Source organism: Corella eumyota, chromosome 2, assembly GCF_963082875.1.
Source record: "Corella eumyota chromosome 2, kaCorEumy4.1, whole genome shotgun sequence".
Lineage (NCBI taxonomy): Eukaryota > Metazoa > Chordata > Ascidiacea > Phlebobranchia > Corellidae > Corella > Corella eumyota.
In genome coordinates, this window is record NC_137491.1 from 1,628,043 (window position 1) to 1,646,796 (window position 18,754).

The 18,754-nt window shown below is 28.1% G+C and overlaps 2 protein-coding genes across 3 annotated transcripts; one reads left to right on the forward strand and one right to left on the reverse strand.

The window, feature by feature from the left end:
- Positions 1–5,432: 5,432 nt before the first annotated feature.
- On the reverse strand, positions 5,433–12,766 carry LOC145743218 (annexin A11-like). 2 transcript variants are annotated; one of them, XM_082561136.1, is made up of 8 exons: positions 12,695–12,766; positions 12,401–12,511; positions 11,019–11,113; positions 10,451–10,597; positions 9,781–9,930; positions 8,043–8,219; positions 5,941–6,129; positions 5,433–5,690 (listed from the first exon to the last, which is right to left on the reverse strand). In XM_082561136.1, exons 2-8 carry the CDS (start codon positions 12,486–12,488, stop codon positions 5,556–5,558), a joined length of 981 nt encoding a protein of 326 aa, XP_082417262.1. In that variant the 5' UTR covers positions 12,489–12,511; positions 12,695–12,766; the 3' UTR covers positions 5,433–5,555. The 2 variants fall into 2 exon arrangements, with proteins under 2 accessions (XP_082417262.1, XP_082417261.1); XM_082561135.1 differs by lacking the exon at positions 12,695–12,766 and having other exon boundaries at positions 12,401–12,538.
- A 1,989-nt stretch (positions 12,767–14,755) lies between these two features.
- LOC145742855 (V-type proton ATPase subunit G-like) lies at positions 14,756–16,765 on the forward strand. The gene is made up of 3 exons (XM_082560683.1): positions 14,756–14,920; positions 15,932–16,032; positions 16,298–16,765. Exons 1-3 carry the CDS (start codon positions 14,839–14,841, stop codon positions 16,463–16,465), a joined length of 351 nt encoding a protein of 116 aa, XP_082416809.1. The 5' UTR covers positions 14,756–14,838; the 3' UTR covers positions 16,466–16,765.
- The last annotated feature ends 1,989 nt before the right edge of the window (positions 16,766–18,754 follow it).

Genomic DNA, 18,754 nt, shown 5'->3' on the forward strand with positions numbered 1-18,754 from the left:
AATGTTAAACAGAAATCTATTTTGTAAGTAAGAGTTTCTTATAACATGTATCTCATACTAAATTTTGCGTTTTATTTTTAATTAAAAATATTTAAAGGTTGTTCTAAATTTTTTTACAAAATGCTTATTTTTACAAAATGCTTACGCAATGCTATTTAAATAATTTTTATTAATATTTGCTTAGCACTTTAACAACTAAATCTTTATTTGAAACTAAATACTCAACAAACTACTACCTTTTTATACTAACAAACTTTCAAAAAGTTAAATAATACACTTGAAATCGCACAATTAAAAATACTTATGCAACTTTTAATTTCACATCGCGCTCTTTATTAATATTTAACTTATGCTCTATCTTAAAACTATTTTTATTTCTCTTTTTCTTAATTTTAAGCCTAACCCTTTTGGCGTAACTAAAGCGACAACCAGAATAAACAACCTAACTAGTAAGTGTATACAAATTAAAAACATGTAACGCGATGGAGTTCACAATGAAATGAATAAAACACCTTAACGGTAAGATTAACAATAGCTCTAATTCATTACCACAAAGAATGGGAAAACCATATTTTTTTCTCTCCCAACAATTCTTTGTTAAAGTAATATCTAATAAAAAAATAACTTTTCATTATTACGTAGCCATGCCTACGCAAATCTATAGACACCTATCTGTGACGTAATAATTTAAATCATGCGGTTCTATTGTTCTTTTTTATTTTTACATTATTATAATATATATTTCCTTAAATCTTAAATAAAGTAGCAATTTGGATTACGGCCGAGTATCGCACGTGCTTATAAATCTTAATATAGGTCTTAATCAAAGTTTTTCTCTATATACCAACGCATAGCAGACAAACAACAATCAAATTAAAAAAATATTTCCTTATTTTTAAGTTTAACTAAGTATGTTAATATACAGTGCTAATATAAACTCTGTATTTTTAACGCTTTTATTATAAGTACAGCAAAAATTTAACATTCATTTTCTTTTAAAAATTATAAATTTTTTAATATTATTTTGAATTATAAATTTTATTTAATATTGTTTGGTTTTAAAATGTCGCCAACCAGTTGTATATTTTTTATTTTATTTAAAACTTTACTTGCTCAAGTTAAAAAAATGTAAAATTATTTAATTTGGTCCGAACATTAATTCAATTAATATTTATTTTCAAATGTCAAACAATTTGTTGTGGGGCGTAATTGTATGTTTATCACGAAAAGTATTATTTATTTGTTGTGTCATAAAGGCGTTATTATTTGCGCGATTACATCACATACGGTAAATATATCTAAATATAAATAATTTTCAACTGGCAAAGTTCGGTTATTAAACCTTTAAAATTAAAAAAACTGCTGTTTGTGTTGCGCGGGTTAGCAGCGGCAAATATTTGTTGCAACTATATTACGACAATACGTTTAGACGGTAAGCCACGAATTAAGTGGTTTAAAATACAACCGGTTTAATAAGCATATACCCAGCAAATAAAGAAGTTCTAGTGGCCAAAATATGCGGGTTATATTATAAACATTATAAAAATTTTGTTTTTTCAATGAAATATCAATGTGTAAAATATCAACAATATTTTAAAGGCTTAAAACTAATTTTAGTAGTATATCAATTAAAAATGTAAAATGTTTTAATTTTTCTAACTTTAATTATTTTTTGTGTTTTTTCACAAAAACGCTTTCGAAATTCTTAAAATTGTTAATCCTATATTTCGCAACATCTCAAATTTGTAAAGAAATTCCAAAACGAGGCCGAGTATAATTTTAACGTCGGGGATTTTTTCAAATATTCGCTCAATTAGCAAACAGTTAACGCCACATCGAGGCAATCTGATGCTGGGTGAAGTGTTAAACAAACTTATAACCGTTGGTTAACTAACTTACGCGGTCCGATGGTATAGTTATGAATGTTTGCTTAAATAAACCTCCACTTACTGAAAATTAAACAGTTTTTTGATTGTTTGTGAAAGGTGGTACCTACAACACATATATTACTACTTAATAATGTCCAAAACTCTGTTAAAAAGAATTTTTAATAATCATTGTCGTTTATAAATCAAAAACGAAAAAAAATGAAACGTATAATTGTTTTTAAACAATAAATACAAATTTACAATATTATCAGCAAAACACATAAAATATCACATGCCATACAATCATTTTTTTATTTAAAATATTATTTTTTTTTACTAGTTGCCCTTTAAACTCGGTTGCAAAAATTTTTAAATTTCAATTTTTAAAACCAATCAAATATATACTTTTCAAAATTTTTAAATTTAAAAAAAAAAAACACATTATATTATTTAAAAAATTTTTAATCGATCATTTAATTGTTTTAAAGAGTAGAATTACTTCAATAAAACTCGCTTAACTTTAAAATAACTAGTCGATAGCCCGCCCTACGGTCGGCATTTTAATTATTGAAATATAGTCGTAACTTACAACTAGTATATGCAAATTTAAAGTTTTATTACCTTGACGGCTTTCATAAAAAATATAAAGCATCCACCAATAGTTCACTAAACCTTAATATATATAGATTCGTAGCGAGAATTAACTAACTAAAATATAATTTAAGATAAAAAATAATTTATAAGTAAGTTGATCTTAGTTGAAGGCATTAAAAATTTAAGTTAATATAAATATTGCTCTAACATCTTAAAAAATTTAAAAACGATTTTTTTGGACCCCTTAAATAATCGAATCGCCTAGAATTAGCCTCGCCAAATTAATGATTGATAGCATTTTCCTTTTGTTTTAATAAAATTAAAATAAGATTTGGGTAAACATTTTAAAATTTCTTATCAGTTGCCCACTATGCTTTCGGTTTGAGCACATTTTTTACAAAAAAAAATAAACAATTCCAAAAAATGATTAATTACTAATACTAAGTAAAATAAAAATTCAATTACTAAAATTTAAAAACTTCATGAACAAAAAAATCATAAATTTTAAGATCACCTTTACCTATCTAAAAATAATTTTATTTATAAGTTCAAGTATTGAATTTTGACAACTCTAGACAGTTGTTTTGCTTAGACACTATTTGAAGTATCTAGAAGCCCCATCGTCCCGCGAAAATACCTAATTTAAAACACAATGAGTATATCATGTTGTGTTAATCTAAGATCACAATTGTGTATTGCCATGATATTATGACGCAAAAAACACTATACTGACAAATAAAGGGTCTCTAAATAGCTTGTATATATGGCGTGACATTAAGCTTGAGCAACAATTTGGAAAGGCTGTTACGCAACATTTTAAAGTAATAATTTAACGGTTTTATTCGCACGTGCGCATAGGAAAAAATTCTATGCAAAATTGCGTAACTATTTGAACGAGTTATCACGTTATAATACAAGTTACGTAATATTCTATTAGTTTTTAAACTACAACGGTGATGTTTACACTAACAACGGAAAACATCGAATCTATATATAAAAAAAGCTTTGGGGACGATATATATATATAAATGTATAGCCGATTTTTAGGCCTAAAAATAAAACTGCTATTGGTGGTTCCCAGTTAAATTACTTTAAAAAATTATTAATTGAAATTTGTTTGGTCCGGTAGTGTGGCGAACCGGTCACTATTTGCCCATGAGCCCGGCGTTTACGGATAGCTCAAAACACGTCAAAACAGCACACCCTTCCCCAATAAAATTTTTAAAACCTATCACCTTAAGGTGATATGGAAAAAAATGAAATAAAAAAAATAAAATAAAATTTGTTTTAATAATAGTATTATTAAATTGCCGACCGCTGGACGGGCTATTGACCAGTATTTGTTTACTTAAAACGTAGCTGTAATAAAGTAATTTTACCCTTTAAAACAATTTAATATTTGTCTAATTTTTTACACAAAATACACACCAGACTTTACATAAAATACAATTCAAACAATATTTACATAAAAATTGGTTTAAAAATTTTTTTTTTTTAATTTAGTTAAAAATTTAAGTAACGTAAAAATAGGATATTTTACATATTAAAAGTAAAGTTTAATTCTGTAATCCATTTAGACTTATTTTTAAAGCATTCAAATTCAACATTTAAAATATTACACAGAAATTCTTCGCTTTTTAAACGACCACAGCCTAAGTAAAATTAATCGCTAACTTACTCTAGTAATATCGTTTCTAAATATTTTACAATTAACGTTTATATTTGTTTAGCATTATTGTGGAGACCTGTTTAACAAATCTTAAGTGTTTAAAATTGTAAGTGTTTAAAAACAATTATCTGGCTGTTGTTTAAAATTATCTGATCTCAATTTTAGATTTTTAGCCGTTTTTTATATACTATTTTACTATATAACGATCTTTCTAATGTGATTTTGCTTTTATGCTACATTTTTTTTAATAATTTAAAAATAAAAAATTTATTTAATTAAAGGTTTAAGCTCATAGCTGTTTAAAAACTTAAAAAAAAGCTGCCAACTTTAAAATTAGAGAATAATTTTGTGTAAAACTGCACCTTTCTAAATAAATAATATCTAAAAGATGATTGGGTTTTATATGTTGCCACATCTTACCAGTCTGTTATTTCGAATACCCTTTTTAAATCACAACATTTCAATCGCAATATAAGCGAATTTAGATTGTGATTTTAACGATTAGTTTTCTTTTATTAGCGTAGACATGACTAAAAAATTGTAAAAACTAAACCAAATTTTGTTGTTTTTGCTCAAAAATTTTTCTTTTAATGACCTTTTGTTATTTTTGTATTTATCCAACCAAATAACTTACTTCTTAATGTTTGTACAAGTAACGTTCTCTTATCAATATCAGGTACTGTTAGTAAAGTATGTATATTGCCGGATAGAAGTTGTTTATAACCTTGTTGTTATTAATAAGTCAATGAACATGATTATATTTTTTTATTTACATTATTTTTGATAAGAATTGTGTTGTTAAACCTTAGTAAGTAAACACGATTACAATTTATATGGCACCATATTTTGGGGCGTTTTTATGATCGATTAAGGTTGACTTAATTGTGTTGGGCCCTTACAATGCCATTTTATAGCGTTCCTTACCTTATATTCAGATGGTTAATTTAAACAAAACTGAAACGTTGTAGCCAATACTTTTCTTTTTTTTTGTATATATCTTTATCCTCGATGTGGGAAAGTCGAGTGCGCGACTTAAACATAGAGTCCCATAAGTTACTCCGACCCAGTCTCGAGTTGTCTGTGGCAGTTTAGGATATTATAGATTATAATTGCCCCGTAATTATGCTGCTGATTAAATGCTGGCTCAGCAGGAGTTCATAACAATTATAGCCTTACTCAAGGGCGCTACAGTATAAAAGCAGTGGGGATTGAACCCACGACCCCATGTGTGGTGTAGCAAGTGTTCTTACCCATACACCACACTGCTGGTTTTTAAATTAAACGACTGATGTATTTTAAAAGCTGTTTATTTGCACTATGTGGTTCACAAGATAAAAATATCACAAATTTTACTTTATAAGTTTTGATATTTAAGCAAACCACCCATGCAGGAAAAAGTTAAAACTTTTGTTCTAAATTAAAATTTAAACTTCGTTATTTCCCTTTACAATAGAAAGAAGAAGTCGTCGGAATTGTCGACTTGTGTGGTTTTTAATTTTTGATTCCAAGGTCTTGTGATATTTTTTCTCGAATTCTGATTTTATTTCGTCCAGGTCAATCTAAAAATTTTAATAAATAATGTTAAATGGGTGTTAAACTTTTTTTTTTTGTATATATCTTTATCCTCGATGTGGGAAAGTCGACTGCGCGACTTAAACATAGAGTAATTCGACTTTCCCGCATCGAGGATATAGTTATATACAAAAAAAATTGTCTATGTTACTTTAACAAATACAACGAAGTAATTTTATAACTTTTACCATGCGATAAACTAAGTTAAAAATAGTTTGTTAAAACAAGTATCTCTACCTCAGATCGGCTGACAATAATTCGAATCAGGGCCTCATCGTTCGTGTGCAGACTATCCAAACTTTTAAACAATCGTTCGGCTAAAAATCCGGGTATAGAGTTTGCACACTTGATAGCGCAGCGGAGGCCCCAAGCGGTGTCGCCGTGAAAATCTATTTCGATGAGGTTCGTGATAGGTTGGCCGGTGATCTAAACAATTTTACAAATTTAAGTTTTGGTTGATTTATTAAAAAATAAATCAAAAAAAAGATATTTTTTATATTGTCCAATTTATAAAAAATGCGTGCTTAAAACACTTGGATTTACTACATTAGGTCCTGGGTTTGATTGTAACTGCTTTCATGCTGTACCGCCCGTAAGTAAAGCGCTTTAAATGGCATAAATTGCTGCTAAGTCAACAATAGTATATACATTTTAATTATCGGACAATTATATTTAACAATATCCCAAACTGACAAAGGCAACTCAAGGCTGGGTCGGGGTAAATGATGTTACTCTAAATTTAGGTTGTAAGGTCGACCTTCCCACATAAATTAATATAAAAAAAATTAGAAAAAAAACGAAATTTTTATCAGAAAAAAATTATCAAATAACAAAATAAAATAAAATTTTTAAGACTGCATTTTTAAAATTACATTTTGTAAGACAAGTTAATATTAAAAAAATCGAATTTAATTTACTACAAGTGATAGAATTACGTCGCTAGGGTTTATTTGTTATTGATTTTAAGGCGAAGTTCGATAAATTAACGTCACTTTAATATGTTTGAAAGGTCATAATAGTAATTATAGTACTTGATTGTGGTGTCATGATCTTATTTAAAATATTTTTTTATTAGTTTTGGATTAAGTAATTTTGTTTTTAGCAAAACCAACTCAATTAACAATTTTTTTCAAAAATTTTCACTTTATAAAAAAATGCCAACTTCACAGCCTAAATATCGCATAACTTTTATGACCTTAACTTTAATTGAGTTGGTTTTGATAGTTTGGGTCGCAACTGACCAGGTGATATGGCTTTCTTAGTAAATGGTTTTAAGCAGTCATTTTTAGTTTTTGCATCACTTTAAGGTGATAGGGTTTATATTTTTTTATTGGGGAAGAGTGTGCTGTTGTGACGTGTTTAAGCTATTTGTAAACGCCGGGCTCAAGGGCAAATAGTGTGGCAATGGTGCGGCTCGAACTCGAAACCCTTTGATGTGTTTTAGCTGTATGTAAACGCCGGCTCAAGGACGAATAGTGTGGCATTTGTGCGGCTCAAACCCGAAACCTTTTGGTGTATTTTAGCTATCTGTAAACGCCGGGCTCAAGGGCAAATAATGTGGCTTTGGTGCGGCTCGAACTCGAAAACTTTTGATGTGTTTTAGCTGTATGTAAACGCGGGCTCAAGGGCGAATAGTGTGGCATTTGTGCGGCTCAAACCCGAAACCTTTTGGTGTATTTTAGCTATCTGTAAACGCCGGGCTCAAGGGCAAATAATGTGGCTTTGGTGCGGCTCGAACTCGAAAACTTTTGATGTGTTTTAGCTGTATGTAAACGCGGGCTCAAGGGCGAATAGTGTGGCATTTGTGCGGCTCAAACCCGAAACCTTTTGGTGTATTTTAGCTATCTGTAAACGCCGGGCTCAAGGGCAAATAATGTGGCTTTGGTGCGGCTCGAACCCGAAACCTTTTGATGTGTTTAAGCTATCTGTAAACGCTGGGCTTATTGATGAATAATGTGGCATTGGTGCGGCACGAACCCGAAACCTTTCGGCTCGTAATTCAATGTCATAATCGGTATAACACACTACCAAACTCTTAGCAGTAATTAAGTACTGTTTAACTATGCCCAAAGTCAAAGCGCTTGGGTACTTATAAAATATACTGGATCGAATAGATCGAATGAAATAAATAAGTCGCACGAATTAAACTCTTACCCCAACCCCTACCCATTCAGAATACCTTTAAAACATCCAAACCTTTCAATTTATTCGATAACCATTTTTTGACCCAGTATATTTTATAGATAAAGATTGAAACATGTAAAAAATAAAACAATTCACAAAAAAACATACCTTTAAAAACTAAAATTTTAACAACTCAGTAACAGTGCTTTTATTACCTTTTCATATTCTTGAAATGTCGCTTTCATTTGTGCAAAGTTTTCAGTGCAGCAGTACCCAATAAAATCAAACCTAGGAGTATCGGTACCTCGAAATTTCGTGAAAGTTTTGTGAATTTCGTTTGCTGTTATTGTGGCTTTAGTAATGTTTACAACTGCATTGTCACATCGTTTAGCCTAAAGATTTATCAAATATCATGTTAAATCTAAATATAATGAAACCTTATGGATAAAATATACATATATATTTTTTTTGTATATATCTTTATCCTTGATGTGGAAAAGTCGAATGCGCGAATTAAACATAGAGTGACATCAGTTACTCCGACCCTGCCTCGAGTTGCCTGTGGCAGTTTGGGATATTATAGATTATAATTGCTCAATAATTATGCTGCTGATTAAGTGCTGGCTTAGCAGGAGTTCATACCGTTTATAGTGCTTTACTCAAGGGCGCTACAGCAGGAGATCAGTGAAGATTGAACCCACGACCTCATGTGTGGTGTACCAAGTGTTCTTACCACTATACCACGCTGCCGGCAATATATATGTCTAACCTATAAAATAGATAAAACTGTTATTTGTGGTTCAAGTAAATTATCATGTATATATATTAGTGAATAGTTGTGACTATATTATGACAATTAAAGTCCTGACTATGCTGGCTATCGACTAGTTATGTTTAATATTTAAATAAGTTATGCAAAAGCCTAAAAATAATAGTGTTTAGCGTAAAGTTAGATTAAAAATTAAAAGTTTATAAAAGTAATTATAATTTTTTAATTATCCATTTTTTAGTTTATTTACAAAAAACATCTAATTTATTTTGTTAATTTGCCTGAAAAAAGATTAACTAAACTTTTATTTAAAATTCAATAACATTTTTAAAGTTTGTTTTAATTAACATTTTATTGGAATTTCGTTATCGCTCTGTTAAACACAAAAAACAATTCCGTATTGTTGTCTTACTTGAAAAACAAGCATTTTAATGAAATTTCAAAAGTCGTTATACATATTTAATCATTGCCCTTTAGACAAGTCATTTTATCCATCGATCTAAACCAATATAATTTACAATCCTGTGTTTTTAACGGTGAGCATTACCCGCAAAAACTTATTATCGAAAATTTCAAATTTCAAATACCTTTCGTTTAAAATAAATAATTTACCATCGTTAATTAAATATGTATAGAGGTTTTAGTATAATATACAGGATGGATATCTGATATTCTATAAACCAATTAGCGGACAAAACAAATAGATTATGTTTACTTAATTGCGTTGAAAACCTGCCACACAATTGTCTTTGTGAAATATTAAACCTGTTTACGGTTTATTACCCAATTAAAATAATCGCTTTTAAAAGGATAATACTAAAATACGGGATGCGAGATAGTGCGGGACCGTATGTAAACGTTAAGAAAATTCAGGGAATGCGGGACGAAACGACATTTTTGTATTTTACTTTGAGTTAAAATCGGTATTTACCTAAAAGTGCTAAGGGATGATGCGAAAATGACTTTAAAAGCCAAGGAAATGATGCAAAATTGACTATAAAGTGCGCGGAAAATTAGGGCAAAGTATAAAAAATCAGTTCTTTCCGCATTCCGTGATTTTTTTTTTTTTTTTTTGCGGTTCCGCAATTTTCCGCATTTCGCAACTTTCCGTATTTTAGAACTATTCCTTTTTAAAACATAATATTGTTGAAACTAGACATTATAATATTACAAAAATTTCTTACCCTACTTAGAGGATAAACTAATTTCCTGAAATTTCCGCTAGTGTCGTCTGCGACGTCGTCCTCCAAGGTCACGTGAAACTTTTGTTGATATCTGGCTCTGACCTTGACCATGTCAGATGCAGATGTTGTCAACAAAATCTCAACCAGCGTCTGCAAATAAATTAAATTTTATTCAAATTTGTAAAGTTTTTTATTAAAGAATAAAATTTGCAAAAAATTAAAAATTTTAACCCTTCAATAACGACGCGTTATCCGTTTTTTGTTTATTTGAATACAAAAAATGTTTTGTTGTCGTTAAAGGGTTAAAAAACTAAATATTTGCAACATATATATTGTCTTTGTGTAAAGATATTGTTGGTAAAAGCCGCACTTCAGATTAAACCAAACAGTTTATTTAACAAACCACAAGACTCGCGATTATAAGAATACAAATAACCGAGAACGCTTTTACCGAATAAGCTTTTTACCGAAAATTATATCCTCTAAAACACCGTTTTACTAACAGTAAGACATTTTAGATATTAATCCCCTTTAACCCCAATTTTTTGGGGGAAATACCCTTTCAATTTACATAAAAATATTGACCTAAATATATCGTAAAATTTTGTTTTTAAAATTCGGTCAAATGTTTTTCGGTAATTTAAGTGGAGAGAGTGTAACCTTTACTTACTTTTTCGTCAGTACCCAATCCTTTAACTGAAGCCTTTAAGTTATGAACACAAAGTTCAATCGGTGTCATGAAAAGAGATTGTAAAAGTTGTTTGAAGTCGAACGAAAGATATATTGTCAATTCCGATTTAAATTCTTTAATTAAATCCTGTGAGAAAAAAAATAAATGAGTTAAAAAATTTAAAAACCGGCAGCGTGGTGTAGTGGTAAAAACACTTGCTATACCACACATGAGGTCATGGGTTCAATCCCCACCGATATCATAATGTAGCGCCTTTGAATAAGGCGCTATAAACGGTATCAACTCCTGCTGAGCCAGCGCTTAAACAGCAGTATAATTATCGGGCAATTATAATCTATAATATCCCAAACTGCCACAGGTAACTCGAGACTGGGTCGGAGTAACTGATGTTACTCTATGTTTAAGTCGCGCATTCGACTTTCCCACATCGAGGATAAAGATATATATATATATATACAATGTTTGTAATAAGCAATAGACTAAAAAAATAATTATTTACAAAAAAATTTTTGATTTTAAATTTTGACAAAATTAAAATTTTTTTTACTTTTCTGTAGAACTTGTAAAACTCTTGTTTAATTTGTTGCCTTTGTTTGTTGCTACATGACGTAATAATGTCAATTATCGAGCTCTCGTCTGTACCTTAAAAATCAAAAAAAAAGTAAAATTTTTTTTATAAAAATAAAAATTAATTTTTTTAAATAAACAAATTATAAAATTTCATTACATTTAAAAAATTTTTAAAACATGGTGGCATAAAATAAAAGGCATTTATGTATATTTATATAACGTACAGAGTATATACAAATACTATAAAAAAATTGTATACATTAATGAATTACATGTTTTTTTTTCATTTATTTACAGAGCAAAAAATAAGGAAATAAAAATGTATCAAAAATTTAATAAATAAATTATAATTTCCGCGTACGAAACAATATGCCCCGATGATGAAATAAATTATTTATAACATTTATTTTAAACAATATATATAACGCTCAAGGGTTTTGTTTTGTGGTTTTCATTCAATTGTAACGAATATGTGTGGGATGAAAAAAGGTTTTGCATCAATAAAAGCGTCACTAAAACAAAAGAAAACCTAAAAAAAAACATTAAAAAATAATGGAAAAAAATAAAGTACAAATTTTAAGGATAAGTTTGGGCGGTTTTTAAACCATAAATCACCAAAAAATAATTGGAGAAAAAGGGTTTTGCATCAATAAAAGCGTCGCTATAACAAAAGAAAACATTAAAAAAAATTAAAAAAAAAACAATAAAAAAAACGAAAAAAAAAGAAAAACTGGAAAAAATAAAAAACAAATTTTAAAAATAAGTTCTCGAAGTTTTTAAAAAACAAATTACCAAAAATGTTTAGTTCGTGTTATTTTCCAAACCACATACTATTTTAAACTTGAAGGAATAAGAATCAAGTTCCCAAGCGTAAAGCGTTTTATTGCCAAAACATCACGAAAATGTTTTCCTTATTTAAAATCGGGTTTAATATATCGTATTATCCGTAAACCCCTTCACTAAAATGTAGCCATGCGCAAATTGTTATTCTAAGCCTATTTACTTGCTTATAGTCGAACGTATGTTATTGTGTGTGGACAAATATCAGATATTGATCAATTTATTCGATCGCCGAAATCAATTTTCGGTTATTATTTTCACTTTACGAAAAAAACCTTTTCTTTATAACGTTTTGAATACGATTTAAATAAAAAAAATTTTAATATTTTGTTTTAAAGTTCTGTACATTTTAATATGTAATTGTTTAATTTAAAAATGTTTTAAATTTATAAATTTTATACATATTAAATTTTTTTTTAAATTGTTTTTTTTAATACAAATAAACACTTACCATTTAATATGTATTATACAGTTACAACTTTTTCTTAAACAATTTAAATTAATAATTAAAGTATTTACCGATTCCATCGACGGCTTTAAACAAGTTGTGGGCTTCTTCAATTGGATCAAAATCTTTTTTGTCAGTTATCGTTCCTCGACGACTCATAATTACAATCAGTTAATAAAAATCTAAATTTCGATAAAAAATCTAAAACGGAGTTCTTTATTAATAAATCTTTACGTAACAATATAATTTTCTTGCCAAAAATGCGTTTTTTGGCAAAAATAATTCACTATTATGCTTAATTCAATAACTAAAACCTATTTTAATGTTTTTTTTTTATTTTTTTTACGCACAGGTCTTACGCTCACCTAACACGCTAAGAACAACATTTCATTAAGCAAATATTTTCTCTTTTCCCCCTTTTTTCTTTTACACGTTGCTTCTCATTTAATCGATCTCAACCCAACGTTGTGTTAAACAACCATGTTATCTTGCTTTAACAATGTATTACATGAAAACGTGAAGTACGTCACAATTTAAATTGTTTTTTAATTATGTTTTTACGAAAAACAAGAAAAAAGTTTGATTCTAATTGAAATAGGGCGACATCTGCCGTAAGTCAATTACTTTTTTATCAACCATCTTAAAGTGATTAATTTTTACATTGGAAAACGGTGTGCTAACGTGTTTAAACTAGTATCAAGGGCGAATAGTGTGGCATTGGTGCGGCTCGAACTCAAAACCTTTTGGTGTGTTTAAGCTATCAGTAAACGCCAGGCTCAAGGGCGAATAGTGTGGCGTTGGTGCAGCTTAAACTCAAAACCTTTTGGTGTGTTTAAGCTATCCGTAAACGCCAGGCTTAAGGGTGAATAGTGTGGCAATTGTGCGGCTCGAACCCGAAACCTTTTGGTGTGTTTAAGCTAACTGTAACGCCGAGCATTGGTGCGGCTTGAACCCGAAACCTTTTGGTGTGTTTGAGCTATATGTAAACGCAGGGCTTTAGGGCAAATAGTGTGGCGAACCTTGTTATGTAGGTCAGTGCCTTGACCGGTATATCACGCTATGAGATAACTGTAAATTCTTTTTAACTAAAAGAATATAAAACATTGTATAATAAGGTGTTTAAAAAAAAGGCCTGCATTTTTTATAGTTAAACTTATACCTAAAAAAACTAGACAAATGCTAATTGTGACGCCGTAAATTGTAAAATACACTTGTGAAAAAGTCAACACAAAATATAAAAGAAACTTTCCATTAACCAGATTTTCATACCACATAATAGGGGACACATATTTATTAAAAGCTTCAAAAATTCGATGTGTTTTGTTCTGAAATTACTGTTTTAGTTTGAAATAATTTACGTTGGTTATAATTATCTTAGCAACGTACGTTGGTTAAGCATTAATAATTAATAAAAAACATTTAAACGACTCCAAATTGCTGTCATATTTTCATAACCTAACGCAAACTGACAACCTATGAGGCCATGTGACAAACCTTGTCAAAAATAATAACATCATAGAACAATATTTTAATTAAAAATATATTTAAAATGTGTACCAGAAAAATTCAATTAAAAATTATTGGGTTTTATAATAATAGAAATACATAATAAAATAGAAATTTTTAGTCAAATTAATTTTATGCGAGTAACCTTTTTAAATATCATTTAATGAAAATTTTAAAATGAATTAATTATGGACGGGATATTAATTAAAGCTATTAAAATATTAATTATTCATGAATCGACCTAAGCAAGGGTTGTTTACAATTTTTATATTTTTCGTTTTTATATATTTAACCCAGCGCCAGATTTTTTTTTAACAAATCTATTTTATTTTTTGACCTACTTTTGAAATTAATAATTTATAAACCTATTTTAGTATATTTAATAAAAACCTTACATTTTTTTAACATTATGTGGCAATTAGTACACTTTTCATTTTATTATTTTTATGAATTAAGTAAAGTTTTTTTTAAGATCAAACGTAATTTATTACTGTGTTCTTTAAAATTAAACAGTAAGAAAATTATTTTTTAACAAAACGTTATTAGTATGCTTGCATATAATTTAAATAATTATATATGTTTTTAGGAAAATAAAAATAATAATATTTTGAGGATAAAAAAATATTCGTCAAGTGACTAGTCATGTGATAAAAACATATGGTTTATTTTAACAACGATTCAAGCTACGGTAAACTAAAAATTGATTTTAGTTTATATAACTGTTTTAGTTCACAGATATATAGTAATTTCTAGTTAAATTTTATAAATGTTTTGTTTTACTATACTTATTTACTTGATATATTTATTTAATGTACTAGTTTTTTAAGGTCTTTGGTGAAGTTTCAAAAGGCTAAAATTAAAAAAACATGAATGGTTGTGAAAACAATTTAACAACTACATTTACATTGAATATAGTTTAGTACCGGTATTTTGTTTAAGTTAATTAGTTTGCTCTTGTATTTTTAAGATTATATACTAATAATTTAAATAAATTCTAATAAAAATGGCGACCTCAACACCAGGTATTCAACAACTGCTTATGGCCGAAAAGAAAGCTTCGGAAAAAGTTACGGCAGCCAGAAAGAGTAAGAATAATCATTTTTATTTTGAAGAATTTTTAATTATCTGTTATTTGTTATTAAATATACATTCACAAATAATTCTTTTATTGGTGTTTAAATGGTAATATTTTGTGCCAAACTGTTTAAAAATTGTACATTTTTGATTTTCTGTCAGTGTGTTAACTTAAGTTTTTGGCAGTAGGCACTTTTAATGTTTTTAATAAAACCAGTAAAATTTATAGGTACCTGTCAGCCTGTTGGCGGTTAAGCTAAAATTTTTATAACTTTTCAACTATGTATATATTTCCTTAGTAATCATAATTTACAGAACGCACAATCATGTGTTAACCAACAATTAAAGCGCGCACGCTTTTTAAACCTTGGTTTTTTATTTTAATAAACTGTAATATAATAAATTTTATTATTTGGCCAACAGTATGAAATTGCACATGTCTACCATGGACCAGTCTGGAAAGTAGGGCACTGTGCACGCACAAGATTTTTTTCATTAAAAAATGCACGCCTGGAATTAGCGTTTTGCACGCCTGGTTTCTTAAAAAAATGTGCACGCGCAATACTTACGCCTAAAACACGCTAACATAAATCACTTGTGCACGCCTAGACCGGAAATTTTTGCAACTGCGGTCACGCATTTTTTTACGCTGGCATGCACGAGATCTAGTCAAAAACTGCCCTACTTTCCTGACTGGATCATGGGCCAATCTGGAAAGTAGGGAGTTTTCGATAAGATCTCAGGCGTGCAAGCGTAAAAAAATGCGTGCTAGTGTAATTTATGTTTGCGTGTTTTACTTAAATTTGGCTTTAATATGCTACCCAAAGGCGCCAATATTGCGCGTGCACGAATTTTTTGAAAAGCCGGGCATCAAAAGATTTTTTTCACCGAAAAAAAATTTCGTGCGCGCACGCTGCCCTATTTTCTGACTGGCCCATGGAATTGGTGATTTTAATTACATTCAAAATAATTTAAAATATAATATCTATTATGTTAAAACTGACATTTTTTATTTTTTACAGAGAAGGTAAAACAACTTAAAGCAGCAAAGGAAGAAGCCAAGGAGGAAATCGAACAATTCAGAATCCAAGCTGAACAAACTTACAAAGAACGAGAGAAAATAGTAAGTAGTTTGCATTTGAATTTCTAAGATTACTTAGCTTTTAAATAATTCTAGTACCCGAATATCTGTGTGATATAGTTTAAAGTAAAAATGGTTTTTAAATTCAAATTTCTGATAATTACTAATTTGTTCATACTAGTAGTACCTATTCGACTAATAGTAAAATAAAAAATGTGTAAAACCAAATAATACCTTAAAAAAGACCACTGTTAAAATTGGGATATTATAATTAACCTTATCATGAATTAATTTATTTTTTTATTAGATTTTGGGTTCTCGAGATGATGTAAAACTGAGAATGGACCAGCATCAAAAAGATGTGATCAGACAACTTAATGAAGAGACAAAACAACACAAAGAAAAAGTTATTGCTAGAATTTTAGAATTAGTTTGTGACGTTAAACCAGAATTGCATGTCAACTACAAATCTTAAACTAAACTATTTAAACCAATTATCAAATATGATACTCCATTATGGCTATTCAAATTATGTATTTTATTAAATAGAGGCAATATTCGTTATTTTTGTGTTTATATTTTTGCAGATTTATGCATTTTAAAAATTTTGTTCATCAAGGCATTTGTTGCCAGTTTATTATTGTTCTGTATTCTCTATGTTGTTTTGTTTAAAAGTCTAATAAAATATAGTTCTTGTGAAATTGTTAAGGTTTAAATGGCGGTGTTTTAGCAATTGAAAATTAAAATATTAAGTTATACACAATAAAATGTTTTCAAGTAAATTATTGTAGAACCAAATTCAACATTTTTACTGCACTAGTTAATCGAATTTTTGAAGGGGTGCATTTTTCTGTGATTTAAACCAAACTTCGAATTTAAAACAAGTGCGTTTTTACTAAATTTCAGAAGTATTGATAAAAATAAAATAATTGAGGAGAGTGTAATTTATTAATTAAAAAAAAATTAACTTAATTGTTTTTTTATTCGGAAACCCTGAAACGAAGTCACGTGATTTTGTTAACATTTATTCAAAACATGCAAAGCGTTTTTAGCAGTAAGGAAAACAATAAAGTAAAAAAGCATTAATTAAAAACTTAAAGTTTTTAAATTTTGAGGTTTATATCGAATCTCTTCGTTGGTTTATACGCCCAGGTAAAATTTTGTTAATATTTTCTTTTCATTACTGCTGTGTGTAAAAGATATTTTAAATCTACATCTTTAAAAAAAAATTTACTAATATCTAGATAGGAAGTATATGGTATAAAGGAAAATAAACTTATATGTAGAATTAAAACTGTATATGTAGAATTAAAAGGTATATATAAAATATATTGTTCAATCTTTTTATAAGAATTTCATCAAGAGTTTTACGTTTTTGTGTAATATAAAAAATGAAAATTGTGTAAATAATATAAAATCAGTTGTTTTAACTTAATCTAAATTCCTAATTAATACAATACTTAAAATTTATTTAACGGTTGCTTTTTTACATGTATTTATATATATTTAACATTTTTTTAATTCCTTTTTTAGATTTCAAAGTTACAAATGTTTAAGAAGTTATTAAACAATGAGTTATGACTGTTATGTGATGATATCCTTTGTCAACATTGAACAAGGTAAGTTAATGTGAATTTTATTATAAAATGTTAAAAAATAAAATGTATATATATTGAAAATCGAAAAATAATTAAAAAGAATTAAGAAACATATTCAAAAATTATTCAATCAATTAATGGTATATAATACTATGTTATGTGTGTATCGGTCAAATGATCAAATAAAATGGCTAAATTTACTATTTCAAAATTATGCATTTTGTTAAAATCAGTATTATATTCATTAAAGATAACGAAATTTATACAAATATTTTATTTAAGAAAAATTACACCACTTTATAGCACACATTGCAGTTGAAAAGATAATATTTGTTTTGGTTTTTAAAACACAAGTTTATTTGATTTATTAAAACTGCATTGTCCAAAATAACATTTGAGAAAAAAAATATAAAAACAATAGCTAGAATATTTTTTAATATTTTAGGTGATGACTTGATTACATTACCAGCGCCTACCCACGTAACTCTGACGTCATTAACCTCGTACAGTTTTAAAAATAAAAAAATTTAAAATAAAAAATTAACCTTATTACACCAACATATTTTTAAAATGAATTAAAAAACAAGAAAGTTAAAATATTTTTAAAATTTGTTATTGTTCAAGATAGTTATGACACTTTTACTAAAATGTCCTGTTTTTCAAAACACGGTTTTATATATTTCATTATAACCGCATTAATCTAATTAACATTCAGGATAAAGAAATTCACGACAAAACGCAGTAAAACAAAAGTTACAGTGCTTCTTGTTTCGCATAGCCACTTACATTTTCAAAAATTAAAAATTAAATCGAAAATTAAATTTATCTTTTAAACCGCAGTACCCCAACAAACATATTTTCAAAATATTTTTAAAATTAATTTATAAAGAAGAAAGTTATGACACTTTTACCTAAAATGTTCCATTTTTTAAAACACGGCTTTATATATTTTATTAGAACCGCATTGATCCAATTAACATTCAAGATAAAGAAATGCACAACAAAACGCAGTAAAATAAAAGTTAAATAAAAAAAAAAAACTATGTTTAAAAAATAAAAAAACTATGTTTTTTACTTCGCATATTGGCGTTACCTTACCAACGCCTAACAACGTGGCTGTGATGTCATTAGCCATTTACATTTTCAAAAATAAAAAATTATTTTTA